The sequence below is a fragment of the Giraffa tippelskirchi genome, chromosome X (genome assembly GCF_054371585.1).
Source record: "Giraffa tippelskirchi isolate mGirTip1 chromosome X, T2T-mGirTip1v1.2.pri, whole genome shotgun sequence".
Classification (NCBI taxonomy): domain Eukaryota; kingdom Metazoa; phylum Chordata; class Mammalia; order Artiodactyla; family Giraffidae; genus Giraffa; species Giraffa tippelskirchi.
The window spans coordinates 109,966,168-109,983,763 of NC_137289.1; the positions used below are offsets into that span (position 1 = coordinate 109,966,168).

At 34.0% G+C, this 17,596-nt stretch overlaps 1 protein-coding gene across 6 annotated transcripts in view; it reads right to left on the minus strand.

Moving 5' to 3' along the window:
* The window catches only part of USP9X (ubiquitin specific peptidase 9 X-linked), a 139,298-nt gene that overhangs the window by 55,305 nt on the left and 66,397 nt on the right, over window positions 1-17,596 (minus strand). For 4 of the 6 annotated variants that reach the window (XM_081564465.1, XM_081564468.1, XM_081564467.1 and 1 more), the window contains exons 7-14: window positions 16,187-16,302; window positions 15,744-15,995; window positions 15,533-15,671; window positions 13,679-13,831; window positions 12,482-12,586; window positions 8,601-8,807; window positions 7,118-7,254; window positions 5,812-5,945 (exon numbers count right to left, since the gene is read on the minus strand). In XM_081564465.1, coding sequence (XP_081420591.1) covers window positions 5,812-5,945; window positions 7,118-7,254; window positions 8,601-8,807; window positions 12,482-12,586; window positions 13,679-13,831; window positions 15,533-15,671; window positions 15,744-15,995; window positions 16,187-16,302 — 1,243 coding nt within the window. Of the gene's footprint in view, window positions 1-5,811; window positions 5,961-7,117; window positions 7,255-8,600; window positions 8,808-12,481; window positions 12,587-13,678; window positions 13,832-15,532; window positions 15,672-15,743; window positions 15,996-16,186; window positions 16,303-17,596 lie in introns of all 6 variants that reach the window. The other 2 variants (XM_081564466.1, XM_081564463.1) reach the window with 1 other exon arrangement.

The window sequence follows — 17,596 nt, forward strand, 5'->3', positions numbered from 1 at the left end:
AATTAAGATAACCAAAAAATAACTCCAATTATAATTTTACCAATAATTCCCATTTATGCCTTCTTTTCTCCAAATCCAAGATCAAACACATTGCATTTATTTGTCGTGCCTTTTAACTCTTCTTTAATCTGGAGAATTCAACATCCTATTTCTTGACCTTTTATAAAACTATGAGCCAATTTTGTTGCGTGTTGCTTAATGTAGGCTTCTCTGATGCTTTTTTTTTTCCTCAATAAATTTATTTATTTTAGTTGGGGGCTAATTACTTCACAATATTGTAGTGGTTTTTGCCATACATTGACATGAATCAGCCATGGGTTTACATATGTTCCCCATCCTGAACCCCTGATGCTTTCTTATGATTAGATTCAAGCTAGATATTTGGCAGAGTACCACAAAAATGACCCTCTAGCCACCTCAAAGAATCAGTATCAGGGGGAACAGTGTGTGTCCCTCTGCGGCAGTATTCACATCAACTATCATCACCTGGTGAATGCGGTTTCCACCAGGTTTCTCCACTGTAAAGTTACTATTTTTCTTTTTAATGAATTCATGGGGAGACACTTTCAGACTATGCAAATAGCTAGTCTATCAAATTTACCCACCAGTTTCAGCCTTCTCTCCCTTCTATTTAGATGTTAGCACTTGAAGAGCCAGGACCCTGAACATATAGAAGAGCTTTGAAAACATTCAGTGAAAGCCAAACAATAATCACAAAAAGTCGAGAAGTAAACAGATCCCTCTCTGCTAAACAGGAATAGAGAAGCCTTCCACTTTGCTACAGATGAGCTTCCGGGCTTATAAAACATAAACAGGATGTTTATATTCTTCCTGTAAACATTCAGCTCTAAATAACTGAGATTAGTCAGCCTACGGCTAACACTTGCTGTTGTCTTTTTTCTCCCGACATCCTAGAGGTGTGAAGTACTAGTATCTCACTGAAGTTTTGATTTGCATTTCACTAATAACTAATGGTATTGAGCATTATTTCATGTCTATTGACCACTAGTATATCTTTGGAAAAATGTCTATTCAGATCCTCTGCCCATTTCTTAATTATGTCTTTTTTTTTAATACAAAATATCTTTAATTTGTACAGGTATGGCATTATTGGAATAATCTTTCCACAGACGATGAATCGTGTATGAGGACAATCGTGCCAGCTGCCATACACTCAACAATCCCAATCCCAAAATGCTGGTTCCTTGAGACAAGTAGTTCTTTAATTCATCAAATGGAATGTTTAATTCCAGGTCTTGAACTCCTAGGTCCTCCATCGAGCCTTCTCAGCTGGTTTACCTTGAGTTCATGGTAATGAGGACAAGTTTAAGGGGAGGAAGAGACTCACTCTCCTTCTTATTCATCGATTTAGCAAGGGCTCTGATCTGCAATGGATGGTTCTTTTCAGGCCTCAACTGGCCAATCGACTTGAGATTTTAGCAGATTCTTTAGGATTTTTTGCATGGTGTTATCTAGGATTAGAGACACTGTTTCTTTTCCAATCTGGATGCTTTTTCTTTTTCATGTCTAGTTAATTTCACTAGCATCTCCAGGAGAAAGTTCAACAGAAGCGACTAGAGTGGAAATCCTTGTCTCATTCCTGTTTCTGAGAGGGAAGTAGTCAGCCTTTCCCTGTTAAGTATGATGTTAGCTGTAGCTTTTTTGAGATGTGCTTTATCAGGTCGAGGAAATTTCTCTAGTCCTAGTTTGCCGAATGTTTTTATAACGAAAGGTGTTGGACTTTGTCAAATGCTTTCTCTGCATCTACTGAGATGACCTCATAGTTCTGGCCCTTTATTCTATAACAAATGACTTTGGAGTGTCAAATCAACATTGTATTCCAGGGACACATTCAGTATCTTTCTTATACATCGTTAAGATTCTGTTTGCTTGTTTTTTGAGAACTTTTGACTATATTCACAAGGTCTGTAGTTTTCTTTCCATGTCTTTGTATTATTTTGGTGTCAGATTAACAATGGCTTTATAGAATGAGCCTGAAAATGCTCCTCTTTCTTTGGCTGTGTTGGGTCTTACTTGTGGCATACAGGATCCTTGTTGTGATGTTGGAGCTTTCATTGCAGAACATGGACTCTCTAGTTGTGGAGTGGGGGCTTAGCTGCTCTGAGGCATGTGGGATCTTATTCCCTGACCAGGGACCAAACTCGTGTCCCTTGCACTGCAAGGTGGATTCTTTTTTTTTAAATACAAGGAATTTTATTTTTTGCAAGGTGGATTCTTAACCACTGGACCACCAGGGAAGCCCCAGTTCCTCTATCTTTTTGAAAGAATTGGTTTAATTCTAGTGTTAATTCTTCTTTAAATACTCAGTAAATTCACTAATGAAGCCACCTGGTTCTGGGCTTTTCTCTGTGGGAAGTTTTTTGATTACTAATTCAATCTTTTTACATGTTATATACATCTATTCAGATTTTCAGTTGCTTCTTGAGTCAATTTCAGTAATTTGGCATTCTCTTATTTTTCTTATTTTTGTAAGGTTAGCAGTGGTATCTTCTTTTTGACTTTCCCAACTGAGCCTAACTAGAAGGTTTGTGAATTTTGCTGATCTTTTTCAAGAACGTTCATTGATTTTTCTCTTCTCTATTTCACTTATCTCCACTCTAATCTTTATTAATTTCTTTCTGTTTTCAGGTTAGTTTTCTCTCTCCCACTTTTTGAAGGTGAAATGTTACTGATTTCCTCTAAGCACTGATTTAGGAACACACCATTAGTTTTTATATTCCATGTTTTTTTTCATTCATCTCAGCATATTCTCATTTCACTTGTCATTTCATCTTTGACCCACTAGGTTAGTAATGCATGTATACTTTTGACACACTTGTGACATTCCCAGATTTACTTTTTAATTTATAATTTAATTCCACTGTAGACCAAAAAAACCTTACTTTGTATAATTTCAACACTTTTAAGGTTAGTAAGGCTTGCTTATGGCCTAGAGTATGGTCTGTCCTGCAGAATACTGTGTATATGTGAGAAGAATATACATTCTGCTGTTTTTGGGTGGCTCTGAATTACTGTCTGCTGTCACTTGCTTTCAGTCTAATTACTTCCTTTAGTATTTCTTCTCAGGCAAGCTGGCTAACAACAAATTATCCCAGTGTTTGAGAATGTCTTTACTTTTCATTTTTGAAAGACAGTTTTGCTGAATGTAAGGTTCTTAGTTGTCAGGTCCCTCCTCTGCCCCTGGCACTTTGAATAGGTTGTCCTATTGCCTTCAATGTTCTGATAAATCAGTTGTTAATTTTAGTGAGGTTTCCTTGTATATGAGGATGCAATTTAAAGTGGCAGCCCTTGGAAGACAGAATGCAAAAATGTGATCTACAGTAAAGACAAGTCCTCCAACTCTAACCAGAAACCAAGGAAAAAAGGTAAATAAAACCTTTTATAAGTGTTCAACTCAGTACAGTCTATCCTACCAATAAGGTAAAACTTAAGGAAAAACTGAAAGATGGTTTTATATTGTGTTGTATGCACATAAAAAACCTTTTAAAGAATAACTTGGTAAGCACCAAGACAGTAAGAATAAGAACACGAGTAAATACTGAAGACAATTTTAGTTATAAATAATGCTAAAACAGGAGGTAGAATCAGCTGACTATACTATTGAGGAAGTGGTGTTTTTTCCTCCCCAAAGCTTAAGATACTAGTAGAGATGAAACATGGGCAGGACAAATACTTAATATTGGTGAAATACTTTTCAGAAACTAAGAATATCAGTAAACTAGAAGCCTGATATTATCCTACTGAATAATGTCTCATACCTAATGGGATCCATGCAACACTTTTATTATATAGAGGCTAAAAGAAATTTATTTTAGAATTACAGACTTGGAAATTGGTGACTGATGGTATCATCAACCACCAATTTCTAAATGTTGTGAAAAGCCTGTTTTAATAGGAGAATTTTACTAGCTGGAGACTGATCAGTATTAATCAGAAGAGTACTATAACAGAGGAAGAAAAGGTATATCAAAGGTTAGGACAAACAGAAGGTATGGTTCCAATAAACTCAGGGGAACATAGCAACAAAAATTCAAGGGCTTACTATGTGTCAGGCATTATTCTAGCATAAATAACTTGTTCAAGGTCATACACCTAATACGTTAGGTCATGTTTCAAATCTAGGCAATCTGTGCAGATTCACAGTTCTTACTTTATGAAGATACAGACAATATAAGAAGGGGAAACTGAAGCCTGAAGATGTTAAGTCCATGCAACTGAGACGAAGCAAAGACTCATGTAGAATTTGACTGCAAAGGAGCAGAAAATTCGAGTGAGGTTGAATTGCATGTGTATCATCTCCTGATAGCCTCTACAACAGGGGTCTCAAACTGTGCCAATGAAATTAAATGAAATAGCATATGCAAATAAAGTATGTAAAAATTAGCAATGGAGTCATGTGATTTATATTAAGGCTTCATTGGGTGGAAGGCCTACATTAGCCTCTGTTGAGGGCATTGTACCAGAAAGAGGAGGTGACATCATGATGAAGAATCAATTACATTAAACTAAGCTTATACCTCTCTCAGATTTCGTTTGACATATGCAAACATGTACCACATGTTGGCTGCATTCATATATTGCCATGATTATTCTAGCATGCTACTCAGAAGGAACTAAGAAATGAAATGATAAAAGATCACTGCCTGGTGCCTATCAGTTGCCTGATGCTTAGATTGCTTATGCTCAGAGTGTAAATGGAAGACAGTCAACAAAATCAGCTCAGGTATCTGAGAGCTGCTTCATTTTTCAATTATGTTTATCTGAATTTTATATGGGAATGTATGTACGTACGTACCTACAGTGTTAAGGAAAAATATCCTGGCAATGTGCAAGAGCCTTAGTTGGAATTTTATTCAACGATGCCAACAGTCTAAATCTTCAAATAATGAGGTACGAGAAATATCCTCATTTTTAATACATATATTGGCTTCTGCAGACTCTAACATGTTAAAGGAGTGTTATGTTCAATATCCATTATGTTAATTCTATCTCTCTGGTAATATAAAGTTTTCTTTCTGTGGCTATGGGGACCAACTTCAACCTACAAGCAAGTTTGGGGGTTTATTTTGGAGCCTATGAATTTGGTGTAAGACAGAGGAATATGTACCAACAACCCATCTGCACTCTAGCACACACACTCAGACACAATTGTCAGAGGGCAAAAACACATTGAAACAGAGCTCCATACATGGCAGGCGCTTAAAAACTGACTGTTGACGCCACAGAAATCTCTACCTGAACATGTTAAAACAAATTCACACTTTGAAATCCAATGTAAGTATGTGGACTCTAGTAGTCTTGGATCTCATAAATTTTCAATTCATCAAGTCTGAAGAACTTATGAGACACAGACTTAGGATTACAAAAGAACTATGGTATTTGCAAGAACAGACTTTGACAAAAGTTTTCTTAAAAAGATAAAGGTGGTGGGAGGAAGGAAGCAAAGGCTGGAAGCGAGTCAGGTACATACCTAGAGAGGTAACAACCAATTGTAGTATAGGCAGGCAGAGCTCCCAGGCAGGGAAGAAAAAGAAATCAATTTAAGAAAGAGAGTAAGAAAGGCAAGCGCTTAGTAAAGAGCCTTGAACTGCTGGCTGGAGTTTAGGGTGTGTAAGATTCAGAAGTAAAAGAAGATCACAAGCTCATAAAGGAACACAATTTATAAAACCAACTACCTTGTATCTTTAAAAATATATCTGTTGTCACTTCTATGGTAACTGATTAAAAAAAAGCTGGGACGGGAAACTGCTGTGATTTCCCATAGCTCCCATGTTAGCTTACAATACATACCTCTAGCATACAGCCTCATGCTTTCCATGTAAGTTGCAAGGTTTTCTGCTACCAAAGTAACTAGGGCATGATTGTGCTGAAGTTGATTGATTAAGTCATGGCGATAGAATACATGAGGACTTCGCTGAGTTTGACTGAAACGAGAAGAACTTAACAATATAATTAGGCAATTAAATTCTGCTGTAATCAAAAGAGCTTATACAATCTAAATTCTTAGCTCCTAATTTAAAAACTTAAAATAGTTTCCTTTGTAACAGAATTAACTTGGCCATTTACTTTAACGATAATAGTAAGCGATTTAAAAGAAAATAATTAATGCCTCAAAAATAAGACATTAATTCCATTATTCTTACTTTATACAAAAACTATGCATTAATATTTTCCAATTCACACTATGGGAAAAATCAACGACTGATGTCGTCTTCTATACTATACATAGTAGTACCAAGGTGCTTCTAAGTTTACATGATTATTATCAGAGTTATAAAACAGAAACATTTCTTTTAACATTAGCACCACGAAGATTTATGTTGTAATTGTAGTGGAGGATTTAATCAAAGAAAGGGCTTTCATTAAAATTTTATTAGCCAAAGTACAGAATTATCTCTTATTTCTAGCAAGTATGCCAATATACTTTCAGTGGCATGTTTTCTATCTATTAACGTCATTTCTCATTTCATTTTATCCCTCCTGCTTTGTTTCCCTTTTCACCAGTATCTACGCTAATCCATTAATTTTTCTTTCTTACAGATGTTATCTTTCCATGATCGGTTTACTCTGAAATAGTTAATGTTTTATTGACTTTGAAATGTCATGCTACGAAAGTCTTCACAGTAAAATAAACCTACTAGTTTTTTAAATGGTTAATTTTTAAAGTTAATTTCAAATATTAGATTGCATGTATGTTTAAATGATGAAAGATGACAAGGCATAGTTTGAAAATACCTTTTTTCTGATTTATTTTAGCTAAATTTCTGTTAAATAGCCAACTTTAAGTATCTTACATGCCAAACTTTAGTTACTGAAATAATTTGTTCTTGGACTTTCTGATTTTATGAGCTGGAACAGATAACATGAAGACAATATTATCACCTCTATTCTGATATGTATCACTAAATTCTGTCTTCTTAGTCAATAAAATCATAGAGGTCGATGTGATAAAGGAATCCTCTTTTGTTTGAATTTAGTGTGCAAGCTTCCTGTCACCCTACTCTAGTTTTCTTTTTAAAACCTGCTTTCACCAAACAATGTTTCTTTTCAATAAAATATGTAATTAAAAACATTGAAATTTTCTGTTAAGTCTTACCTCAAATTCTGAGGTGCTTCACCAAACAAACTACAAATTTCTCTAATTTGTTTCAGTGCAGGAATTACCCATTTGTCATTTGTACGAAGCTCTTCTATAAAACGATCTATCCACTGTATCTTCTGTGTGTCACGGTCCTTAAGAAACAATTTCAGTGTTTTATATAGGTCAATACTCAGAAGAATTCTACCTCCAAATTAGTTTGAGAATTACCAAATAGAGCTCTTCTTGTAATACCAGCATCATTGCAGTAAAGAATTTAATAATAAAAAAAGCTGCTTTAAATATGCTTTTATTCCACATATACTACCAAAACTCCTAAATACTATTATAAAAACTCAACATGACATAGATTCAGATATATCTACCGAAAGGTATTACGCACACTGACAGAAAGTTTGATTTTAAAAGTTGCCAGAAGGTAGGCATTTAAGCTTTATCCAATGTTTTAAGAGATTCTACCATATACTAAAAATCCAGCAAGAACATGTAACTCTGATTGCTACTCTGCATGGGTTTGTTTTTAGCATAGTAAGAACACAGAAAACTTGTATTTTATCAAGGAAACAATGGTACAGCAACCGAGTGAAAAAAAAATTCACCAAAAATAAAAATAAGGACATCTCCACATACACACAAGGAGAGAGACAGAAACAGTGATAAGCAATTAAAAATTAATGTTATAAAATCAAAACTACTTCAAATATTTTTACTTTTCCTACTTAATTTACTTTACTCCTGAGTCCATAGTAATCAGAAATGCAGGTTTGTGTACCTAAAAATTTAAGTTCGGATTACTTTTATTTTGTATTTGTGTGTTTAACCAAATAATTTAAACTTGAGGTGTTTATTATTTGATATACCAAATACTTAATGAACTATCACAAGTATAGTAAAAAAAAACACCCACACCTGCTTGAACTTATTGGTTTTTATCTAAATTTCAGTTCATCAGTATAGCAAATAGTTTTAACAAGCAGGATATTAGTTTTTCAGCAATATTCATTTTACCATTAATTAAAAGATACACATGCTACAAGTTAGAATGCAGGGAAGTTGTATCACTTGCTTATAGGGAAGGCACTAAATGTTTTAGTATTTAGCAAATTCTATTAATTTTTCTTAACTTCCCTAAGAAGCAAAGAAAACCTAACTTCTCTTACCTCTAAAGTCCATAATTAGTTTTAGTATCTTATGATCTACTTGAAACTGGTATTTAGCACCATACACCTGACATTACCACGACTAGGTAACTTATTTATACTGTCTTTCTACCAAGAAGACTAAAATGCTTTCAGATGATGCAGAAAATTTAAGACATAAGAGACACAGGAAGGCAGACTTACGTGAACCAAGTATGTCAATTCTTAAAGATCACTTCAAAAATAATGTCAGAAAAACCTAGAACTATTCTATATCTAAAAGCCATCCTCATCGTGAAAGAGAAAGGTCACAGAAAGTGAGCAAGACAGCACACCCTTACCTGGGAACAACTATAATCTAGTATTTTTATGTGGGCACTGAGAGCCAGGTCCATGATGTCTACAGGCACATCATCACTATGGGCCAGATTCCAGAGGAGGTTCAACACTTTGTGTGCCATCACACCATCTTTGTCATCTTCTGCAAGACGACGTATCAGCTCAAGTAGCTTTTCTCGCTGCTTTTTACTTGCATTTGTCCAACTGGCCTAGAAAATAAATTTTAAATGATATGGCAACAACATTTATTATTCATCACTGCTTAAAAGTGTCACCAGATAAAGAATATTCATCAGAAAAACAACACAGCTGAGCACAGAATTATTTAAGTGGTACTGAACAATAAGATATGACAGATTTAAACTCCAAGAAAAATAAAAAAAAAATCTCCATTTACAGTTAAATACCATAGATCAGGGTTTCTCAGTCTTGGTATTACCAACATTTTGGACTAGGAAAACTGTTGTTGGGGGGCTGTCCTGTGCATTATAGGAAGTTCAACAGCACCCATGGCCTCTACTCCACTAGAAGCCAGTAGCACCTCCTCCTTTTTTCTGTGACAACCAAAAATATCTCCACGTATTGCCAAGTATCTCTGGGAAGCGTAAGAGCCTCCTGCTGAAAACTAATGCCTTAGATTCAGTCTGTCATTTGTACCTTTAAATTTATATTAAAAGATGTTAAAGACAACTTGATATACAAAAATATTCATAATAAATGAAAAAGCAATGTGCATTGCACACATTAAAAAAAAGTCTATAACAAAGTCTGTTATTATCTAAGAAGAAGTTTCTAACTTACAGACATGATACAACACTATTTCAATTTAGTAGAAGACCGGCCACTCATTTAAAAATTCTAAAATAGAAAAGAAACAAAACAAAACAACCAAAAAACCCTCCCTAAAATACTACTTTTTAAACACCCAGTTTATATAATGGTGTGTGTCTGTGTGTATGTGCTAGTGGCATGCAGTGGGTAGAAATCAGGGATGTTGCTAAACAACATGAGCAAAGGTATACGTATAAAGTTGGTAATTGGTTGTTTATTGGAAAATAAACTGAAAGCAACCAAATGGCAAATAGCAGGATGATTAAGTAATTACAGAGGATTCTTTCAATGGAATTATCACGCAGACATTAACAATGTGATAAATACAGGATATCTTGAAGTCAACTGGAATGCATACTTCCAATTCCTCCAAACCCCTTAAAATTATGAAAAGAATATGAGAAAGCTGCTAAGAATATGACTGAAATATTAGATTATATTACAATTAAGAATATTTTAAAGAGACTAGCAAGCATAATGTGCCCCCTAAAGGAAGAGCACATCACCACCTATGATATATATTAGCAAAAGAACAATGAAAAAGCCTTTGTTTCATACTTTTCATATGCAACAAAGCAATAATAAATCCAGTTTCAACAAATAATTTACAAGGAAAAACAAAAGACAGTGGGGGAAACTATAGCTTCAAAGAGGCTTAAAAAACATTTGCAACTGATTACAAACTATGGCACCTAATTCAAACAAACTTCAAACAAAGTATAATCTGAGACAACTGGAAGTTTTATCACTATGTGACAATTAGGAAGCATTAGTTTTTAGGTATGATAATGACATTGCCAAGTTTTTGTTCATGTACTCATCTCTAACAGATATATACTAAAATCATTAAATATGAAAAGGAGAAATCGATTAAGAACATTTGTTCATCCAAAGCCACCATAAAGTAAAAACAAACAAACAAAAAAAACAACCACAATTTGCAACAATTGAACTGATAAAGACTAGCATTCAAAATGTGTCAAGAATTCCTATGAATCAATAAGGAAAGTATCAATAACTCAAAAGGGAAAAATTAGGCACAAGACTTGAATAGGCTTCTCTCTCACACACACATACAAGAAGAATAGAAACGTATGAAAAGATGTTTAACTTCATTAGTGATCAAGGATATAAAAACCAATACCACAATGAGGTAACATTTCATACCAAGCGGACTGTCAAAAATCCCTAATTCTGACAAAAACAAGTGCTGGCAAGGATGTGAAAATCTTGATGGGACTGTAAACCGGTATAAGCACTTTAAAGAACACAGACTTAATTAGAACTCAAAACAATGAAAAAGTAGACCAGGCAAGTATATAAGTCTGTCACTAAGTTTTGAAATCATTTGGTTGCACTCTATAAAGAACTGCAAAGTGACCTGGACTTCATGTTTCCTTTCAATCCTCATTAGTAGAAAGTTTCAAGACACACTCCATAAAAATTCTAGTTTTACCAACATCGCAAAAAACACTGCTTGTTACCAAATAATAAATGCTCAATAAAAACCTATTAAGCCAAAGTAGGAGGAACATAGTGGAATTCTTTTTATATTTAGACTGTTAATATATTTAGACCACTCTGAGAAGAGGGGGTAGAGGGTCTAGAGAACATAATAATATTCAACCTTTCTTCTTTCCTTTTCCCATCATGGTCATCAATGGTCATGTACCATCATTTCATAAGCCATCTCAAAATTAGAAATGAATGGCAGTTAGAGTACCCACCATAACTGATTCTATTATTTCCTTAGCTGCCTTTGAGGACTTCAAACTTAATTTTTCCATAAGGCAGCGATTTACAACTCTACTGTAATTATCTGAGAATCCTGCTTAAAATACAGACTCCCAGGTCCTAGCAACTCAGAATTAATTGGTTTTGGATGGAAGGTAGTAATTGGTGTTATTTTTTCTTCAACTGTGAAATACACATCAAGAAAGGTACAAACATACACATTATAGTACATATTATAAACACCTATGTAACTATTACCCAGGATGAAAATAACAAATGGTAAGCAGCACTCCAGAAGCTAGCTGGGTCTATTTCTGAAGTTTATGTTCTATCAAGGTTTATGAATTCTTGTGTATCTTCATTTCTTTCTTCAATCTTCTGTTTATTAGACTCATCCTTGTGGTTGAGTTGGTCATTCTCATTGTTATGTTTCATTATATGAACATTCCACCATTTATCCAACTTACACAGCAATTTTTTGCTATTACAAATAATTCTGCTGCAAATGTTGAATATGTATACTGGTGCACATATGCATCAGTTCCTCTAGAGTATATATTCAGAAGTCAAACTGACTGCCATGAAAATCTTAACACTTTTCCAGAAACACCAAACTATTTTCCTAAGTGGTTGCAGGAACTTATGTTCCCATCACCAGTCAGTATAACTTATTTTTAACAAGATACCTTCATGATCTAACGCCAGTTATTAACAGAATACCCCTTTGTGAACACTGCCATAATGTCTTGTCTTCTTAATCCACAAATTCACTCATCACTTGGCTTTTACAAACCCAATACTAGTAACTGGAGAGACCACTATACAATACGGCCTTAAAAAGTGCATGACAGCACTAATGCAGATATGACCACAGGAGCTCTTGGGCTACACCTTATGAATTACAATTCCACAAAGTCCATGAATTACATTTCCAGCTTGCCTGTGCATATCACCCTAGACTACCAGGACGACCCACAGCAGGTAGTCCTTGCTGTTGACGATGTTTCACTGTAACCAATTATCTTTCCCTTCAGTCCTACAGAACCTATAATAAAAACACAAACTGCTAGGGGAAAGGAATCCAAATTGACCCTCTGAGTTTAAAAAACAAGAAAAAAAACAAAAAAGGTTCTTTATTTATAAGGGGTATTATTATAAAAAGTCCTCATTGAAAAAGAAAACAATGGTCAATTCTGTTACACCAGAAATCATTTAATGATTTCTATTTAAGTATTTACTGGGTAAGAATCATTCAGAGATCTAATGAATTAATTCTATTAAAAATGACACTGTAATACTAAACTACATTAACTATTACCTTAAAGCAATCAAAAAGATGATCAAGTTGCTCAGGAGAAAAATCCCATGCCAACTTTGCCAGTAGATCATGTACATTCTTCACAATGGCTTCATGCTTCCCTGCCTATGGAAAAACCAAACAAAATCAGAGCACACTAAAATCTAAACAGCAATAAGTAGCATATACTGTCTGTGAACACTATTAATTAATAAAGTGTTCCCATCTCCATCTAACTGTGTAACCTAAGGAAATTCCTAACATTTTAAATGTTTTAGAACAGCCATCTAAAACCTGACAACTCAATTTCTTGATATACGTGGTTAATGCAGACTTTGGGAACTCATGTTAACTTTTAGTACAGTTTATTGCATTTAACGTGCCAATTTTAACAATGAAAATAGGAAAACAGTAAGGCACACCAGCGGTATTGTTTCAAAACTGGAACCAAAGACAAAACCCAATTTTTTCTCAGTTTCTACAGACTCAATAAGGGCATCCCCGGTAGGCTCAGTGGTCAAGAACCAGCCTGTAATGCAGTAGACATGAGTTCAATCCCTGCGTTGGGAAGATACCCTGGAGAAGGAAATGGCAACCCACTATAGCATTCTTGCCTGGGAAATCCCATGGAAAGAGGAGCCTGGTGTGCTACAAGTCCATGGGGTTGCAAACGAGTTGGACACAACTGAGCGACTAAACAACAGCAAACTCAATAAACAAAGCTTTGTAGCCTAGAACTCTTCAATACTTCTCAAGTGCTCCATGAATAGAAAACCTGTCATTAAGATAATCAAAGGAATCACACAGTTTCTATCTCTGAAACCAAAGACTACTTACCCTTCTAAAAACTATTAATCCTTTGGATTATTACAGGTTTTTATAAATAATCTAGTGATTTAACTCTCCTGACACTAGAGTTCTTTAAGTATACGAAGAAATCAATTATAGATGTCTTACACTCTTTCAATAGATATTTCTCATTATTTTACTGTTTGTCTCTTATTTAAAATCTACAAATTGCTGACCTTTACCAAATATATACAGTAGATGATGGACTATTTTTATTTTAAAAATATGACTGGCTATTTCAAAAAGATTCTTGACAGGACTTTCAAACAATATAAGTCTTCATTCCATTTCACTACAACTACTTCATTTCTTTAGTTTTTAGTACGTTTCTTTTTACAAACCAAATAACCACCATCTTAAAGTCCTTACCTGTGCTGCCCAAATATTATCAAGATCTTGTAAGGTCAGGGCTTTTTCTTTGATGACAAAACGGAGAATCTTCTCTAGCTTTTCCACATACTGTGGTTGATGAAGACTATCTCGCAAGACTATGGACAAAATATTGTTCTGCTGTATCCATTCCTAGAAAGAATTCAAAAACTTGTCTCAAAGCTTTCAAAGATATATACATAAAGTATTGCTCACACTTGAGAGCATTAGTAGGAATTTAAAAACTCACAAAATATAATGTACTAATGTAACACATTTATGTGTTTTGATACAAAATTATGAAAAATCAATTTCATGGAACTTAATTTTGCACAAACAGAAATGCTTCCATGAATTAAAAATAGTGAAATCATTAAAAAAATATTTTACTCTAGCATTTACTCAGAAATGTACTTAATGTACTTAAATGTAGCTAATCACCATGGTTTAAGTATGGTAGGTAGAGGACCCATTTTAGGATTTAGATTTTTTATACCAGTTTTGATTTGGATAAAATGTCCTTTTTAATTTTTTGCTTTTATTTATTATCCAATTACACAATTATTGTGTCTTCATTAGCTTGTATAATTTTAACAATCCTAATGAGGGCTATACTGCCCTATTACAGAGAAGTAAACAGGCTCAGTCGTGTTGGAACCAGAAACTGAATCAAGGCTGTAGGCTTCCTAAGTCTGAACACTATGCTATATTGCTTGACAGGCATTTATTTAATATTTAAGCCAGTACAAGAAAACTAACTCATGATATAATACAAAGTAATAGCTCACACTGTATGATTTTACAGTATTCAACTTAATGAGAACAAAAACTATATAGCCCCAAAACATGTTAGAGAAAGAAGTACACTTCTCAGCTAGTAAAGGTCCATTTTTACTTCTAATATGTTATAGGCATATATTTTTGAAGAACACAATTAAAATGTGGCAATATCAATTTGCTAGAGAAGTTCCTAAACACTTAATGCCAATTTCTGTATTCATCTAGGCTTTGTAGCAGCTCAAGGACCAGAATGAGACCTCAGACCACACTGAGTAGCTCTGTGCTAGACATCCCACAAGGTGAACAGACAAATAACATACCCCAAACCAGAAGGCTACACCTGACCCCCTAACACAGGGCCAATATCAAAGCATCCTCCACATACCATACCTTTTATCACATTCCAGTCATTGTCTTCCCTATTAAACTGAGGCCTCCTTGAGGTCAAGGACAGTTCTTTTACAGATGTCTCCTCAGTACTGTCAGACAGTAGGCACTGAGGTTATGCAACCAATGTTTAAGTGGCATTCTTATTCATTTTTAAACTACAAGTATGCAAGCATCTATGGTAAATAAAATTTCCTAAACTTTCAACATCAAAATAATATAAACACAAGTGGTTAAGTGAAGTCCTTACAATTATGATAAAACATTAACTCATGTGTTTCTTATTCCAGTAATTGTATTTCCTATTTTAAAATCTTTAAGTGGAATTCATCAAATGAATAGGTCACTTCATTCAATAGGTACCAGATACTACCCAATCGCCTTTCTTTACTCAATTTCAACTCCACCCAGCTAATAATTACTTCAGAACACCTACCTTCAGCAGTAAGTTTATCAAAGATATGCTAAGCTACCCATTATCATCAAATAATGATATTATCACCAAAAATACCAAATAATAAACCTTATTTACAAAAAGTTCTCAGGATTAACAGTTACAAATTGATCCAAACATCTCCCAATTGCAAAATTTTCTTTAAAATGCTAATATTACTAGCTTTAAGTAGAGCTATGGTTTTTGCCTTATAGACAGATTCTTATTCATGAAATTAGAACCAAAGGACTTACTGCCATTCGTTCAGCTGTGAGCCATTCTTCCTCCTCAGGGTTACCATGCCGATGGGTGTAGTATGATACACTAGATATCACCTTATTAACCTCATTAAGTGCATTCATCTTTCCATTGAAAGAAGAAATTTGCAATAATCTGTAAGAGAAATTAAGTGTTAAATAGGATTCTAAAATTCACATAAATTATTTCAAGAGGTAAATATCTTACCTAAGTATCATTTTTAACCTAAATATTTCCAAATTTTTTACAGTTTCTTCTTGTCCTGGAACTCTTGAAGCTAAATTTTTCAAAGATTTAATAATCATTGAAAGAGCATCATTTTTGGCTTCATTCTTTGCTTCTTTTTTCAGTTCTTCATCAGTTAAGTTTTCTAAAAACTGTGGAACCATTTCTATTACTGGAAGAAAGTACTTTTTCACTGTATGAAGAGTGAGAAACTCATAGCATTGTCCAAATGGTCTGAAACAAGAAAGAAATTTCTTTCAATATACAATTTCTTACAGTCAACTAGGACTGAACTCAGACTGTTTTTTTTAACCCAAGTTACCAGCTAAAGAAACCATATTTGAAAAAGGAAACTCAATTTTTATTAAGCAATTAAGTAGCAATTTCTAGAATGCACTGAAGATTCATTTTAAAACATAACTTACTTAATAAGGGCTGCAATTATTTGAACATTTAATGCTGATCCATTAATAAAACGATCATGCAAAATCTGGAATCCATTTAAAGTGCCGAATTTGTTGAGAAGATCCACTAGCCAACCCTGTAATACAGTTAATAAAAACGTTAACTTCCTACTTCTGGAGGAAAAATGCTATCTGAAGTAATTTCTTAAACACATTAGAAATAGGAAATGCAATAAAGGAAAATAATTATGTAAAACCATCTTTGAAAAAAAGACACAAAATATTGCATGTTGTTCACAGTAATCCTGTCTATGAAGGAAGGGCATAATTGGTAGTACAGATTAGATCATTAGGGCACAGCTGCTTGTTTGTATCAATATAACTGGTGAACTGGAACTGGAAGCCATGCTTCTATCTCAAAGATCCCATCATGAGAATATCTTATTATCTGAACGTCTATTTTTTAAAATTTAAGAGGGTAAAAAGACTTTTAAAAAAGAAAGTGTGACCTATCCATTAAAAATGAATTCCTGGTATTCTATTTGTTGCTCCTAATTAGAACATGCTGGTTGATGCTTTGTGCTAACTTGTGAATACCCCCAGTTCTCATGTTAGAGGTACCACAATGCAATATAGTATGAATTACCTTTCAACCTCTTCCCTAAGAGAGAACAAGTACAACGTAGCTTGGATAGGCAACAGTTTGTGTAGTTAAAAGCATGCCTATAGGTAAAATTAAAAACAAATCAATAGCTTATACAGATAAAGAATCAAATGTATTTAAAAACTCATGTAAAACAGCTTTCTATTCCTTGCCTTCTAAAAGGCTATATTTTAGAAGTCGCTAAGGGAAGAAAAACAAAGGGGAGTGAGGGTAGGGGGGAAGGGGCACTTTCTATATTAGGTCTTAAGCAAAAGTCATTTCTCCAACTATTTAAAAACAAATAAAAAACAATGTTCAGGACATGGGGAAAATGCCAAGTATTAGATAATGCTTTAAAGAAACACTATGGCAGTTTTGATATGATTTTTATGAGACTCTAAATCAATTAAATTCTCAAATAAATCAACTACCATATTTCTATCTAAGTTCATTATAATATTTTCCTTTTTATTTGGCCTTGAAAGACTAAATCAAAAACAATGAAAAATCTGAGCATTTAATTCACCAGGTCCCTTCTGGCCTTCAGCAATTCAAAGAAAGTACATACTTATTAAGTAATGTATTTTTATTTCTCCAGTAACTGGAATGGGGCTATTAGGCTGATATACTCAACAGTTATTATATATAGCATATTATATATATGTGCACAAAGTAAAAATGAGTCTAAAGTTAATCTCATATGTTTTTAGTTGCAATGTACATTTAAGCAATTAGAAATACTCAAAAACTAGTAATACTCAAGAAAAGCTAGGCTTCAAAGAAAGACA